Source organism: Vicugna pacos, chromosome 3 (genome assembly GCF_048564905.1).
Source record: "Vicugna pacos chromosome 3, VicPac4, whole genome shotgun sequence".
NCBI classification, from domain to species: domain Eukaryota; kingdom Metazoa; phylum Chordata; class Mammalia; order Artiodactyla; family Camelidae; genus Vicugna; species Vicugna pacos.
The window spans coordinates 23,039,757-23,052,353 of NC_132989.1; the positions used below are offsets into that span (position 1 = coordinate 23,039,757).

The 12,597-nt window shown below is 46.3% G+C and overlaps 1 protein-coding gene across 5 annotated transcripts in view; it reads right to left on the bottom strand.

Moving 5' to 3' along the window:
- The window catches only part of PSD2 (pleckstrin and Sec7 domain containing 2), an 86,081-nt gene that overhangs the window by 26,929 nt on the left and 46,555 nt on the right, over positions 1 to 12,597 (bottom strand). For all 5 annotated transcript variants that reach the window (XM_072956891.1, XM_072956892.1, XM_072956893.1 and 2 more), the window contains exons 8-14: positions 8,097 to 8,186; positions 6,914 to 6,957; positions 5,622 to 5,812; positions 5,380 to 5,450; positions 4,787 to 4,944; positions 3,728 to 3,872; positions 2,304 to 2,447 (exon numbers count right to left, since the gene is read on the bottom strand). In XM_072956891.1, the coding sequence (XP_072812992.1) occupies positions 2,304 to 2,447; positions 3,728 to 3,872; positions 4,787 to 4,944; positions 5,380 to 5,450; positions 5,622 to 5,812; positions 6,914 to 6,957; positions 8,097 to 8,186 (843 nt within the window). The remainder of the gene's footprint in view (positions 1 to 2,303; positions 2,448 to 3,727; positions 3,873 to 4,786; positions 4,945 to 5,379; positions 5,451 to 5,621; positions 5,813 to 6,913; positions 6,958 to 8,096; positions 8,187 to 12,597) is intronic.

Genomic DNA, 12,597 nt, shown 5'->3' on the forward strand with positions numbered 1-12,597 from the left:
AAGGGTCCAGTATCCAGAATATATTTTTTAAAAACCCCCTACAGCTCAACAACAAAAACACAGCTCAATTTTAAAATGGGCAAAGGACTTAAATAGACATTTCTCCACAGAAGATATACAAATGGCCAATAAACACACAAAAAGATGCTCAACATCACTATTCATTAGGAAAATGCAGATCAAAACCACAATGAGATATCACTTCACATGCATTAAGATAACTGCTACTTAAAAAAATAGAAAAAACAAGTGTGTTGGTGAGGATGTGGAAAAAGTGGATCCCTCACACACTACTGGTAGGAATGTAAAATAGAACAGCTACTGTGGAAAACAGTATGGCTATTTCTCAAAAACTAAAAAAAATTATGATACGATACACTTCTAGATATGAAAGCAGGACTGAAAGCAGGCTCTCAAAGAAACATTTGCACACTCATGTTCACGGCGGCACTATTCCCAGTAGACAAAAGATGAAAGCAACCCAAATGTCCATCAGCCAATGAAAAGACACACAAAATATGGTATGTACATACAATGGAATAGGATTCAGTCTTCAAAAGGAAGGAAATTCTGACACATGCTACAACATGAATGAATCTTGAAGACATTATGCTAAGTGACACAGGCCAGTGACAAAAACACAAATTTTGTATGATTCCACGTATATGAAGTACCTAGAGTAGTCACATGCACAGAGATAGAAAGTAGAACTGGTTGCCAGAGGCTGGGGCCACGAGGAAGATGCTGAGTTTTTGTTTAACGGGTACAGTGTTTTAGTTTGGGAAGATGACAAAGTTCTAGAGATTGGTTGCACAACAGGGTGAACAGGCTTAACACTACTGAACTGAACAGTTTAAAATGGTTAAAATGGCCAGTTTTCTGCTATGTTTTTTACCACAATTAAAAAAAATTAATCCAAATTAAAACAGCAATAAGACACCACTTATTTTAAACCTATCAGATTAATGAAGATTAAAACTTTGATAATGTGCAGTGTTGGTGAGGGCACACAGAGAGAGACACATTCATAAGCTATTAAAGGGGCTATAAATTGGTAAACATTTTGGGAGGGCAATTTGGCAGTATTTGAGGCCTTAACTCTGAGCTTCAGGCCCTCACCACAGTTGAGAGAGGCCAGGGTCTTGGGAGACGCAGGGACTAAGGGTCAGGAGACCCTATTCTCACCCAGCTCTGCCACATGAGCCACAAGACCCTTCGGTGCTGGCTTCACCTCTCCTACCCACCCCGACTCCACCCCAGCCAAGCCAGGCAGGGGTGAGAAAGCCCAGGCCTCTGAAGCCACAATCAATCACCTGGGTTAGGATCATGGTTCCTGCACTTCTTAACTATGTCACCTCAGGCAAGGGATCTGACCTCTTCCCCCACCTACAAAATGGGGATAATCACAACCCATTTCACAGAGTTGATAGGAGGATTAAATCAGTCAACGCAAGGGAAGTGACGAGACTCATGCCTGGCAATGAGCATAGCTTTTTTACATTGCAGAGAGAGTGATCTGAGAATTCCAAAACCTATACAGCATTATGTTTCTCAAAAGGTCAGGATCTATCCTGGGAGCTCTTCTCTGTCCTCTACACTACAATAAAAAAAAATCTGCATGGAAATCCAGAGACCACGATGGGCGACTTCCTTCTCTTCCCATCTGGAGGGCTTTCTGGCTTTCTCAGCCTGTCTGTCCACCCCCATGTGCAGGTCAGTCCAAAATGGACAAGTGGTTCCTGCCTTATTTCACCAAGCAGACTGCCTACCCTTCACTCAACAAAGGTGCTGCTCTGTCAGGCCACCTGCAGAGCCCTGTGGGGCACAGAGAGACCAGATGGGAAAAAGGAGAGCTTGGAAGGAGAGATCAAGTTGCTCCACTTGATAAACCTACATGAAGAAGGTGCAGGAGACAAAAGGGGGAAAATCACGTGGAGAGAGCTTGAGAGTTCTGTGATTTGGATGTAAAAGCTTCCAGAGAAGCCAGGCCTATGGGGAAAGTGGAGGTGAGGAAGGGGCTTGGAGGAGAATGGAGAGGGGTGGCAGGGGTCTCCAGTGGAGCCCATCTGGTGCTCTGTGAGAGACACAATTGAGGGCACAATTGTTTGATTAATGACTGGCAGCTGGACTGTGCAGAGACTGACCCACAGGAGACCATGATTCATGGCTGCCCCAGGAGAGCCCCCAAAGTGAGGAAGCCCTAGAGGAGGAGCCCCGGTTAAGGAATGATGTAGAAGGCAGGAGCTGGCCTCTTCCTCCTGCCCCAGCCCTGTCCTTTAAAATCCATCCCACAAAAGGCCCACCTCGAATGTGAGATAATGCTCCTTCAGCCGGTTCTCCTCGGCCTCCTTGGACTTGATGCCCCGCTCGACCGGGTGACCCCTGTGCTCAGCCAGCTCTGCAGTCACCTGCCTCAGCTTATTCTCATGAGAGCGCAGCTGCTCCTCCTGCAAAGACAAGTCCTGGACCATGAGGTCCTGCTCTCAGGAGTTCATAGGCGTGGGTTTAATCCTGTCCCACTGGGATCTGCTTCACCAAAGGAAAACTGAGACCTGGCCAGAGTCACCAAATATGTAAGGGTAGAGCCAGGCTCTGGGCCCAGGTGAGTGCTCCTCTGCCTCCTTCCTTCCTCCCTTGCTGCAACTGGCATCAGCCCTCCAAGATCCTCCCCAGCAGGCTCAGGAGATGAGTGACCCTTGCACATGTGTCTGCACGTAGACAATCACCCGGACACCGCCCCTACTCCTACGGACTCTCACATGCACACAGATCCACTAGACCAGGGGCAGCCTGGCCTCAGCTTCCCCGGCTTCATATAACACACACATTCTCTCACATTCATGCCCAGATGTGTCCAACGGCCATGGAGCCAGGATCACATCCAAAGACCAGCAGGAACACTGTCACAGACAAGTACACAATACACCCCACCTGCCACAGGACAGCTGGACCACTTTGTGCCATGTGGGCCCTGGGCTGTGTGCATATGCATGTGTGTGCAGACACGAGTGTGGTGTCAGTGTGAGTGTACAGCACATGTGTATATGCACAAACACGTGTGTGCTTGAATAGTATGTGTGCATGCAGCGGCTGTGTGCACTGTGTGTGCAGGCCAAGGGGCTCTGGGCATAAGCAGCAGCCCCGGGGCTCTGTGGAGAAGACCCCAGTAGGAAAGGGCCCTGACAAGACAGGCAGTATAGAGCTGCCCTCCCCCTCCCCCTTGCAAGCAGTGGTCCACCATTTATCGTTTCCTCTCCCTCGAAAAACCCTGAAAACCTGGAGCATTGATGAGTTGGAGTTTTTTAAGGATTACAAATAACACATTTAAGGGTCGATGAGGGCAGCCAAAGAGCCCTGGAGGACAGGTCAGCCGAATCTCGCCTGTCCCTCTCTCGCTATGACACATACATTCTCTCCCAATCATGCCCAGACACACACGATGCCCACAGACCGCAACCACATCCACAGGACACACCGCCACGGCACACCCAGGCCACCCACCACAAGACAGCCAGGCCTCCGTGCAGTGTGTGGCCTCAGTCTTCCCATCTGTAAGTGGGGGTGGGGCGCAGGGGGGATGGAGGAGAGTATCTGCCCTTTCGACTTGTCTCTTAGCCCAGGACCAGGCGCCAGAGAGGAGCCGTGGTGGGGGCTGTTGAATGGAGGGCTCGCCCAGGGAGGCAGCCTGGGGAGGTGGTGCTGTGATCCCCAGGGGAGGAGCTCATACCTGGCAGAGGCGAGTGGTGCAGGAGGGCAGCAGGGGCCGACAGAACTTCTTCATGGAGCTGACGGCAGCAGGGAAAGCGGGGGCTGAGAAGATGGCCGCCACCAGGTTGATCCTAAGGATCCAGGACAGCATCTCTTCTTTGCTCCTGGGACAGGAGGGGAGGGAGGGGGCACTGGCTTCTCACAGCAGGACTCAACCCCTCACCCAGCACCCAGCACTAGCCTGGCACAGAGAGGGCACAAAGACCTCCGTATAGGTGGACAAAGGAGTGAAGAAAGATGGAGGATGGGGGCTGGATGGGCCTGGTCACGTCTGTGTAGTGACCAACACTTCGGTTTCAGCTCCCAGGCAAGACCTGGGTTTTCATGTGACAATGTAGCTGCCCAGCCAGGTCCAGGGCTAAAGGCCTGAAGCTAACGAGTCTTAGAGCCAGCAGGCCCGGGGGATTGTTAGTGGCAGCTGGGTAACTGGTCATCCCTACTCCACCCTCTTCTCCCTGCCCCACTGCCTCGCCAGGCGCCCACGCCTGTCCTGAGAGGTCACCTACTAGCCTCCTCCATTTTTAAGTTCATCTGATACATGAAACCCCAATCTTAAGTCACAGAAGGATGGGGAGCAGGGAGTGGAAAGCCTTAGAGGGAAACTGTCGGGTGAGTCTTACCCACCCATCCCCCTGACTTTTAAATGGAGGCTGATTCATAAAGGTTCCATCTGCCCCTTATATAGGGACTTCGTGCACATCAGAATCACGTGGAGGGCTTGTTAAAACATACTTGCTGGCCCATCCCCAGCATTTCTGACTCAGGAGGTCTCAGGTGGGACAAGAGAAACTGCATTTCTAACAAGTTTTCCAGGAGACGCTGAGGGGACCACACTTGAGCATCACTGTTGTGGGGGAGGGACCCACGCTGTTGGTTTGTGCCAAGCAGATACACTGGCTCTCGTGGCTGATGTGCAGGGGAAGCTGGGGGTGCCTCCCCTGAGGTGAAGGAGGGAGGGTGTGTGCAGTGTACATCCTGAGCCTAGGGTGAGAGAGAGGGGGTTCCCACTCCTACTTACGGAGCCTGGAAGAGGAAAACCCTCCAGTCTGCCGTCTTCAGCTTAAGCACATTGGACTTCTTGCTGTAATCAGAGGCCCTGGTGGCCAGAGCGTGGTGCACACGAATGGCGTTCTTCAAGTCGCCCTCAGACAGGGCTTTGTCAGGCCTGTACTCATCCTGGACAGGCAGGGTAGGGGGTGGGTAAGCCTCTGTCATCACCAGGCTACTGACCCACACTTCCTCCACCCTCACTGCCCACCCCCACTCTCCTTCTCTCTGTCCCTATACATCCCACCATTTTCCAGATGCTGCCACTCTGATGCCATGCCCACCCCAACAAGAATCACTAGGCATTCCTCCCAATACCCCAGTTGGTCTCAGAAGCCTGAACAGGCCTTACACTGGGTATCCTATGAACCCCTGGACACTTAAAAGACCCCTCCCTGAAACCACCAAAGCCCTGGGTAAGCCCAAGTCAGACCCCTGATGGGGGAGGACCCATGATCTGCCTAAGCCCTAGGTCCTGCCCAGGACCCTCTGGGCAATGTAAGGCAGGGGCTGGATGTGATCTGAGGTGGCCCTTCCTGGGTAAGGAATCTGAGGCAGTCTTACCTTCTGCAGGTACAGAATGGTCCCTTTGAGCACCGCATAGAATTTCTTCCAGCCACGCCTCCCACGGGGCGCTGGGGAGGGAGGCATGGGTAGTGTGGCCACAAACACCCACCCCAATATCTCCTCCCCTGTGCCCCACTACATATCTGCCTACATGTGCATTCCCAGGGGAGTGGCTAAGCGGGCATGGACCCCCCTGGATTAGGATCCCTCCCCATGCCCCTTCCCTGCCTGACACCCACTCCTCTTGCCATCCATGTCGGCGTGAGTCTTCCGGGTCAGCACACCATGCTTGTAGGTGGTGGCACTGAGAGCCTGCGGGACATCCAGGAAGGGGTTGCTACCATCCAGGATCCGTGTCACCTTCTTTGTGCCTGTCCCAAACTTGTCATCCACCAGCTCAGACAGTGATTTCCTCAGCTCATCTTCGTCACTAGAAAGTACTAGGCCTGAGTACCACCTCCATGGAGGCCTCAGCCCGGCAACGACATGCCCTCTCCCCACCAGCCACTCCTCTGGAAGCCAGTTAGAGGTGAAGAGCAGAGATAAGGAGGTTCCAACTCCAGACCACAGATCCCGATCTTTAACTCCTCCCCTGAGTCTTCAGTTCTGACCCCTGTCCTCTGAGCTTTGACCTTTGGCCTCCAAGCTCCAATCCTCACCCCTGGACACAAAGTTGGAGACCTTACTACTTCCAGGCTTCCTTCCTGGTCTTCCATCTCCTCTCTCCAACCCTGAGTTGTCCAGCCCCAGGAAGCAGTGCCACAGGTGACAAGCAATGCCAAGACTGAAGCTGCTGCCCATACCCCAGGGACATGCTGGCGGGGGAAGGCCAGTAAATGAGGCCCCTAAAGTCTAGGTTCCCCATTGAAGCCCTGGTCAAAGAACACCAGATATCCCCAGTTGGGTTGGGGTTCGTAACAATCCCTGCCTGCCTGAGACTCCTACGTGGACCCAAAGACCCAGGCTGCCCTAGGGAGTACAGCAGGGTGGGGCAGCAACTTTCCCCAGGAGCCTCTTAGTCTCCCCAGCCAGCAAGGTCGCCACACCTCTTTCCAGATGGCTGGGCATCTCCAGGTCTCACTGCCCTCGCTGAGGCAGAAGTTAGGGGTTAGTCACCTCCCCCCACTGCCAAGAGCAGTCACCATCTAAACATGTTCATGTCACTGGGGTTGCAGAGGGGCTCATACCTCGTGCCTGCCTACCCCCCAGAGGAGAAATAGCTATCATCTTTGGAAATAGTGGCAGTATCCCCTGTACATAAAACCAGTTGTGGACATCAAGGAACTAAAGTTACAGTTCAATATATTCCATAGCTGTAAACATTGCACACTTTTTATCGAGACAGAAAATGAACCCAAAGGGGAACTCAACACCCGGAGCTGGCCAGCTGGACAGGGGTCACCAGGGCCTGGTGGGAGAAATCAGCACCATGGAGAGTAACAGGAGTGCCTTCCCTATACCCCTAGCTACTCCCACTTCTCCTTCCCAGTAATTCAGTCTTCCCATGCCTATGCCCATGAGCACTACTCACATGGCCCATTCCAGCTTTTCATTCTTGATGGAGTTATAAAGGGTCTGGGAGAGGGGAAAAGAGAGAGAGAAGAGTTCAATGAAGTCAAAGAAATCTCCATCTACCTCTAGCAACGTAGATGCAGTGAGGGAGCACCTTTTCAGCCAGCAGGGCAAAGTGGGTATTTGATTCACACTTGTTTATAGGATGGGTGAATGAATGGGGGAAGAGTGGGTGGATTATTGTTTAGATGATTGGGTAGACTTAAGGATGAGTGGGTGGATGGGTCGGTAGATTGGTGAATGGGTGGGGAAATGGGTGGGTGAATATGTATGTAGGTACATGGATGCAGAGTGTTATAGAGGACTGTGTAGAAGTGTATATGTGGGTGATGGATGAATGAGTCAGTGTGTAGGCAGGTAAATGACTGAGTTGCAGGGTGGGTGGGTGGGTGGAAGGATAGATGTATGGGAGAATGAGTAGATGAGTGGATGGGGACATAGGGAGAAGTAGATAGGTGGGTGAAGGGACTGGGATTATTTGATCCCACTAAAAATACACTCTTAACAAGTGCTTCCTGACAGTGAAGAAGATAATTATGGTTAAAAAAAAAAGAGTGATGGAGACAATGTTTATTTTTTAACTGCCAGATTCACTACTCAACTGTACACCTGATATCATCAGGTCCTCCCAACTCACTTTCTAAAACTGAACTCATCATCTATCCCCCAAAAACCTGCTCCTGTTCCTCCACGGTAGAGAACTGACCAGGCTGGAAAGGCCAGAGTTCCACCCTGGTCTTCAGCCTTAAAAGAAAACTAGATTCCCTTAACTCCTGGTGATATTGAAGGAATGAGTGGGCATTTCCCTGTGGTGATGATAATGGTGGTTGTGGTGAAGATGGTAGTGGTGATAAAGGGTGGTGACAGCGGAGGCAGCTATGGCAGTGGGTGGCAGTTTTGAAGATTACCATGACAGCAATAATCATAGTGGAGCACTAAAAACAACTCTCACAAAGCCTACCCCTCCGCCTAACTCAGGGAACACGTAACAATCGAGTGTTGAGCTGGATAGTCTCTACCTCTGTCCCAGAGTCATCACAGTCCTGACCCCTGTATTAAGAATCTGGACTACCAGGATTTAGTGGGGCAGAAACCTCTCTCCTCCCCACCTACCCTGGACACAGCTGAGTGCATGGTTATACCTTCAGCAGGTCTTTGGCAAAGTCTTGGCCATCATTCAGCTGGTCCAAGTTGGCAATAAACTGCTGGCAGGACATCTTCTTGCCAATGTTCTGTAATGGAGAAATGGTTCTGCCTGAGAGTAGGAATGGAGGCTGGTGTGGTCCCCACACCCTGCCCTGCCCGGACAGAAGGGATGAGGCAGAATCAAGGGCAGTAATGGAAAAAAAAAACTGCCTGGATTTCCCTTTGTCTCCAAGAGTTTACAAAACTCTTTTTGACACTCCAGATTCTATCTGATCCTCCAGCATTATGAGAGGTTGGGGTTCTTCTCAAATCCAGATGAAGGAGGCAGGTTAGATGAAGTACTGTAACAGCTGACATGTGCCAGGTGCCGAGCATGTTGCAGGTATTGTGCTTGACATGCATTATCTATTTCCTTCTCACAATGAAGAGAAGGTGAGGTGAGTGTTATTATCATCCCCATTCAACAGGTAAGGAGACTGAGGTGCAGGAAGGTGAAGTGACGTGCCCATGATCACACAGCAAGGAAGTAGAAGGGCTGAGTGTGTCTGACACCAAAGCCCGTGCTCTCACCCGCTACTCCATGGTTAACTCTCCCAAGGTCACACAGCACCAGGACTTGAACCCAGGACTCTTGGCTCCTGAGCAGAAGCTCTGTGTATTCCGTCACAATTGTCTCACCCTCTCACCTGTACAGAGGGGCGGCAAGACCTCCAAGAGGTAGGTGAAGTGAGGGAGAGTTTGGTCTTAAAAGAATCAAAAATTAATTTCCACCAACATACATGGGTACCACATGCTGGCTGCACTGGGACCAAAGGAACCCAAGCAGATGGTTTCACTCCAGGAGGCACAAATAGACAAAGAGCTGGGAATGACTGGACCCCAAAGTTCTGTCTTCTTTTTTAAGTCACTGAGTAGAGGAGGGGCTTCAGCCATCCACACCCAACACCTGAGGTGCATACTTTCAGACTTTCCTTGCAGGGTCCACATTTGAGGAAACTTCACCTTTGTGAAGACAAAGACCATGGAACACCAGATATTTACTGGTGTAGGACTTTGTGGATTTAGGTTTGCTATAAGGCAGTGTTTCCCAAGATTCACCTACAGATGGGAATAGGAATCCCCCCTAAAAAGGATTTCATAATCAAATGAGTTAATTTACATGTTTCATGTGCTTCTGTTTGTTGAGAGTCTCCAAGGAGAGGATTCCATGTACAGTTTCCCAAATGTATTGACCTTAGCACCATTTCAGCAAAGAGAATCTATGAACATCATGTGGGACATTCACACATCACAGAAAATAACTCAGAAAACAATGATATAAAGCTTTATAAGTAGGTGACAAGCAAGAATTTTCTACACCTTTTCCAAAGGGTTAAGAAAAATGATCCTATATGTACCTTAATATAGTATGTTTCATATGTATATTTTACATGTACATATATGTATGTATATATACATGTATATAGTCACTTACGTGCACATTCATAATTGAGGAGTATGAAGGCAATACTGATGATATTGTCTGAGTTCCACACACTCAGCCATCAGTAAGGGGTACAAAATCAAAAAATAACCAGGCAAGATTTCCAATCTGAGTAATGGTAGACTATCTTGTTGCAGATGAACCTTCTCATCAGAAACAACTGCTGGTCAGAATACTAATAAAACATCTGTGTGAAGACACTGGAGAAATAGAAGAGCAGTGAGGACTTCAAGGGTAAAGACTGGGCAAAGAAGGGAAGCATGGAGAGAGGAGCAGCTTTTATTCGAAGCATTTGTCAATTCTCAAGCCATGCCAAAAGGCTGAGCAACTAAGTGGTCAAGAATAAAAACAAAAACAAAGAACAAAAATTGGAATTCAGGGCCCACCAAATACAAGGAGCCCTGGGAAACCCCCCAATCATACTTCAATCAAAAAAAGTTGAAATTAAGACAGGAGATACTAAAGGGGGTTCTTCAGACAGAAAGAAAGTTATTGTAAATGGAAGCATAGAGAAGCAGAAAGGAATGAAAAGCAACAAAAACAGTGGCTAAATCTAAATGAACATTGACAAAGCAATGATAATAAAATATTCCAGGGAATAAAATATAGAAAAAGATATAATAGTTAAAAGGATGATAACAATAGTATATGAGTTGAGAGGATGATAAAGTGTTGTAAGATTATTTCATTCCCCAGCATGTGGTTAAAGTCAGTGATGCATATTGCAAACCACAACAAGAATTCTAAAAGAATTCACAACTAACAAGCTAATGGGGAAGATGAAACTCTACAAAAAAATTAAATAATCCAAAATAGTCAATAAAGGAGAAGAAAAAAGCAACAAGAACAGATGAGTCAAAGAGAAAAGAAAGAGTACCCTGATATGTTTGAAATCAAATATATCAGTAATTCATTAAATGGTCAAATTAAAAGGCAAAGATTATCAGACTTGATTTTTGTAAAATATATGATACAAGAGACCCCTCTTAAGTACAAGGGAACAGAAATCTTGGAAGCAAAAGGATAGAAACATATTTTCTACTACAGAAGAACTCCAGTATAACTATACTGACAAGTGACAAAATAGACTTCAAGGCAAGAAGCCTTACTACTAATAAAGAAAGATATTTCAAAATGATAAAAGGGTCAATCTACCAGAAGATATAAGCATCCTAAATTTGTATGCACCTAATAACATAGTCTCAAAAAATAAAAGACAAAAATTGACAGAACTGAAAAAGAAAGATATTGACAATCTTGGTTGGGAGATTTTAACACTACTCTCTCAGTAACAGGAAGAACAAGAATTCTAAAGAATTAATTTGGTAACAATAATCAATTAATTAATGCCAACAAATTAGACAACCTTGATGAAATGAACAAATTCCTAGAAACACTCAAACTACCAGAACTGGCTAAAGCAGAAATAGTAAATCTAAACAGACCTAAAAAGAAATAAAGAGATTGAATCAGTTATCAAAAACCTCACAAAAGGAAAGCTTCACTAGTGAACTTTACCAAACATTTAAAGAAAAATTAACACCAGTACTTCTCAAGCTCTTTGCAAAAACTGAAAAAAGAAGCAACACTTCCTAACTCATTCTATAAGGCCAGCATTATCTTGATACCAAAACCAGACAAAGAAATCACAAGAAAATAAAATGATGAACCAATATCCCTTATAAATTTAAATGTAAAAACCCTCAACAAAATACTGGTAAACAGCAGCATATCAAAAGGATTATATACCATGACCAAGTGGAATGCATCCCAGGAATGCTAGGGTGGTTCAACATATAAAACTCTATTAACATAATACACCACATTAACAGAATGAATGGGGGGAAACATGTGATCATTTCAATTGATACAGAAAAAGCAATTGGCAAGATTCAACTTTTTTTTCATGATTTAAAAAAAAAACCACTCAACAAACTAGGAATAGAAGAGAACTTCCTCAGTGTGATAAAGGGAATTTATGAAAACCCACAGCTAATGTCATACATCATGGTGAAAGACTGAAAGCATTTCTCCTAAGATCAGGCAAAGGCAAGGATACCCACTTTTCCCATTTCTATTCAATACTGTAGTGGAAGTTCGAACCAGAGCAATTAGAGCCAACACTAAGAAACTCCTAGAAGAAAACATAGGGCTAAATCTTCATGACCTTGTATTTGGCAATGGTTTCTTAGATATGCCAAAACACACACAACAAAAGAAAAAACAGATAAAATGGATTGCATCAAAATTAAAGGCTTTTGTGCATCAAAAGACACTGTCAAGAGAGTGAAAAGACAATCCACAGAATGGGAATATTTTTGTTAACTATATATCTGATAAGGGTACAAAATCCAGAACATATAAAGAACTCTTAGAACTCAACAACAAAAACACAAACAATCCAATTTAAAAATATACATTTCTCCAAAGAAGGTATACAAATGATCAGTAAGTATAAGAAAAGATGCTCAACATTACTAATCATTAGGGAAATTCAGATCAAAACCATTATACGACATAACTTGGCTACTATCAAAAAACAGAAAATATCAAGCGTTGGTAAGGATGTGGAGAAACTAGAAACCTTGTGCACTGCTGGTGGGAATGTAAAATGGTGCAGTCATTATGGAAAACAATATGGCTGTTCCTCAAAAAGTGAAAAATAACATCACCATATGATCCAGCAATCCCACTTCTAGGTATATACCCAAGAGAATTAAAAGCACAGTCTCAAAGAAATATTTGCACATCCATGTTTGCAGCAGCATTATTCACAGAAGCCAAAAGATGGAAGCAACCCAAATGTTCATGAGCAGATGAAAGGATAAACAAAATGTGGTATATACATACAGTGGAATAGTATTCAGTCCTAAAAAGGAAGGAATTTCTGCCACATGCTACAACATGGAGGAACCTTGAGGACATTATGCTAAGTGACATAATCCAGTCACAGAAATATAAATTCTATATGATTCCACTTACATGAGGCATCTAGAGTCATCAAATTCATAGAG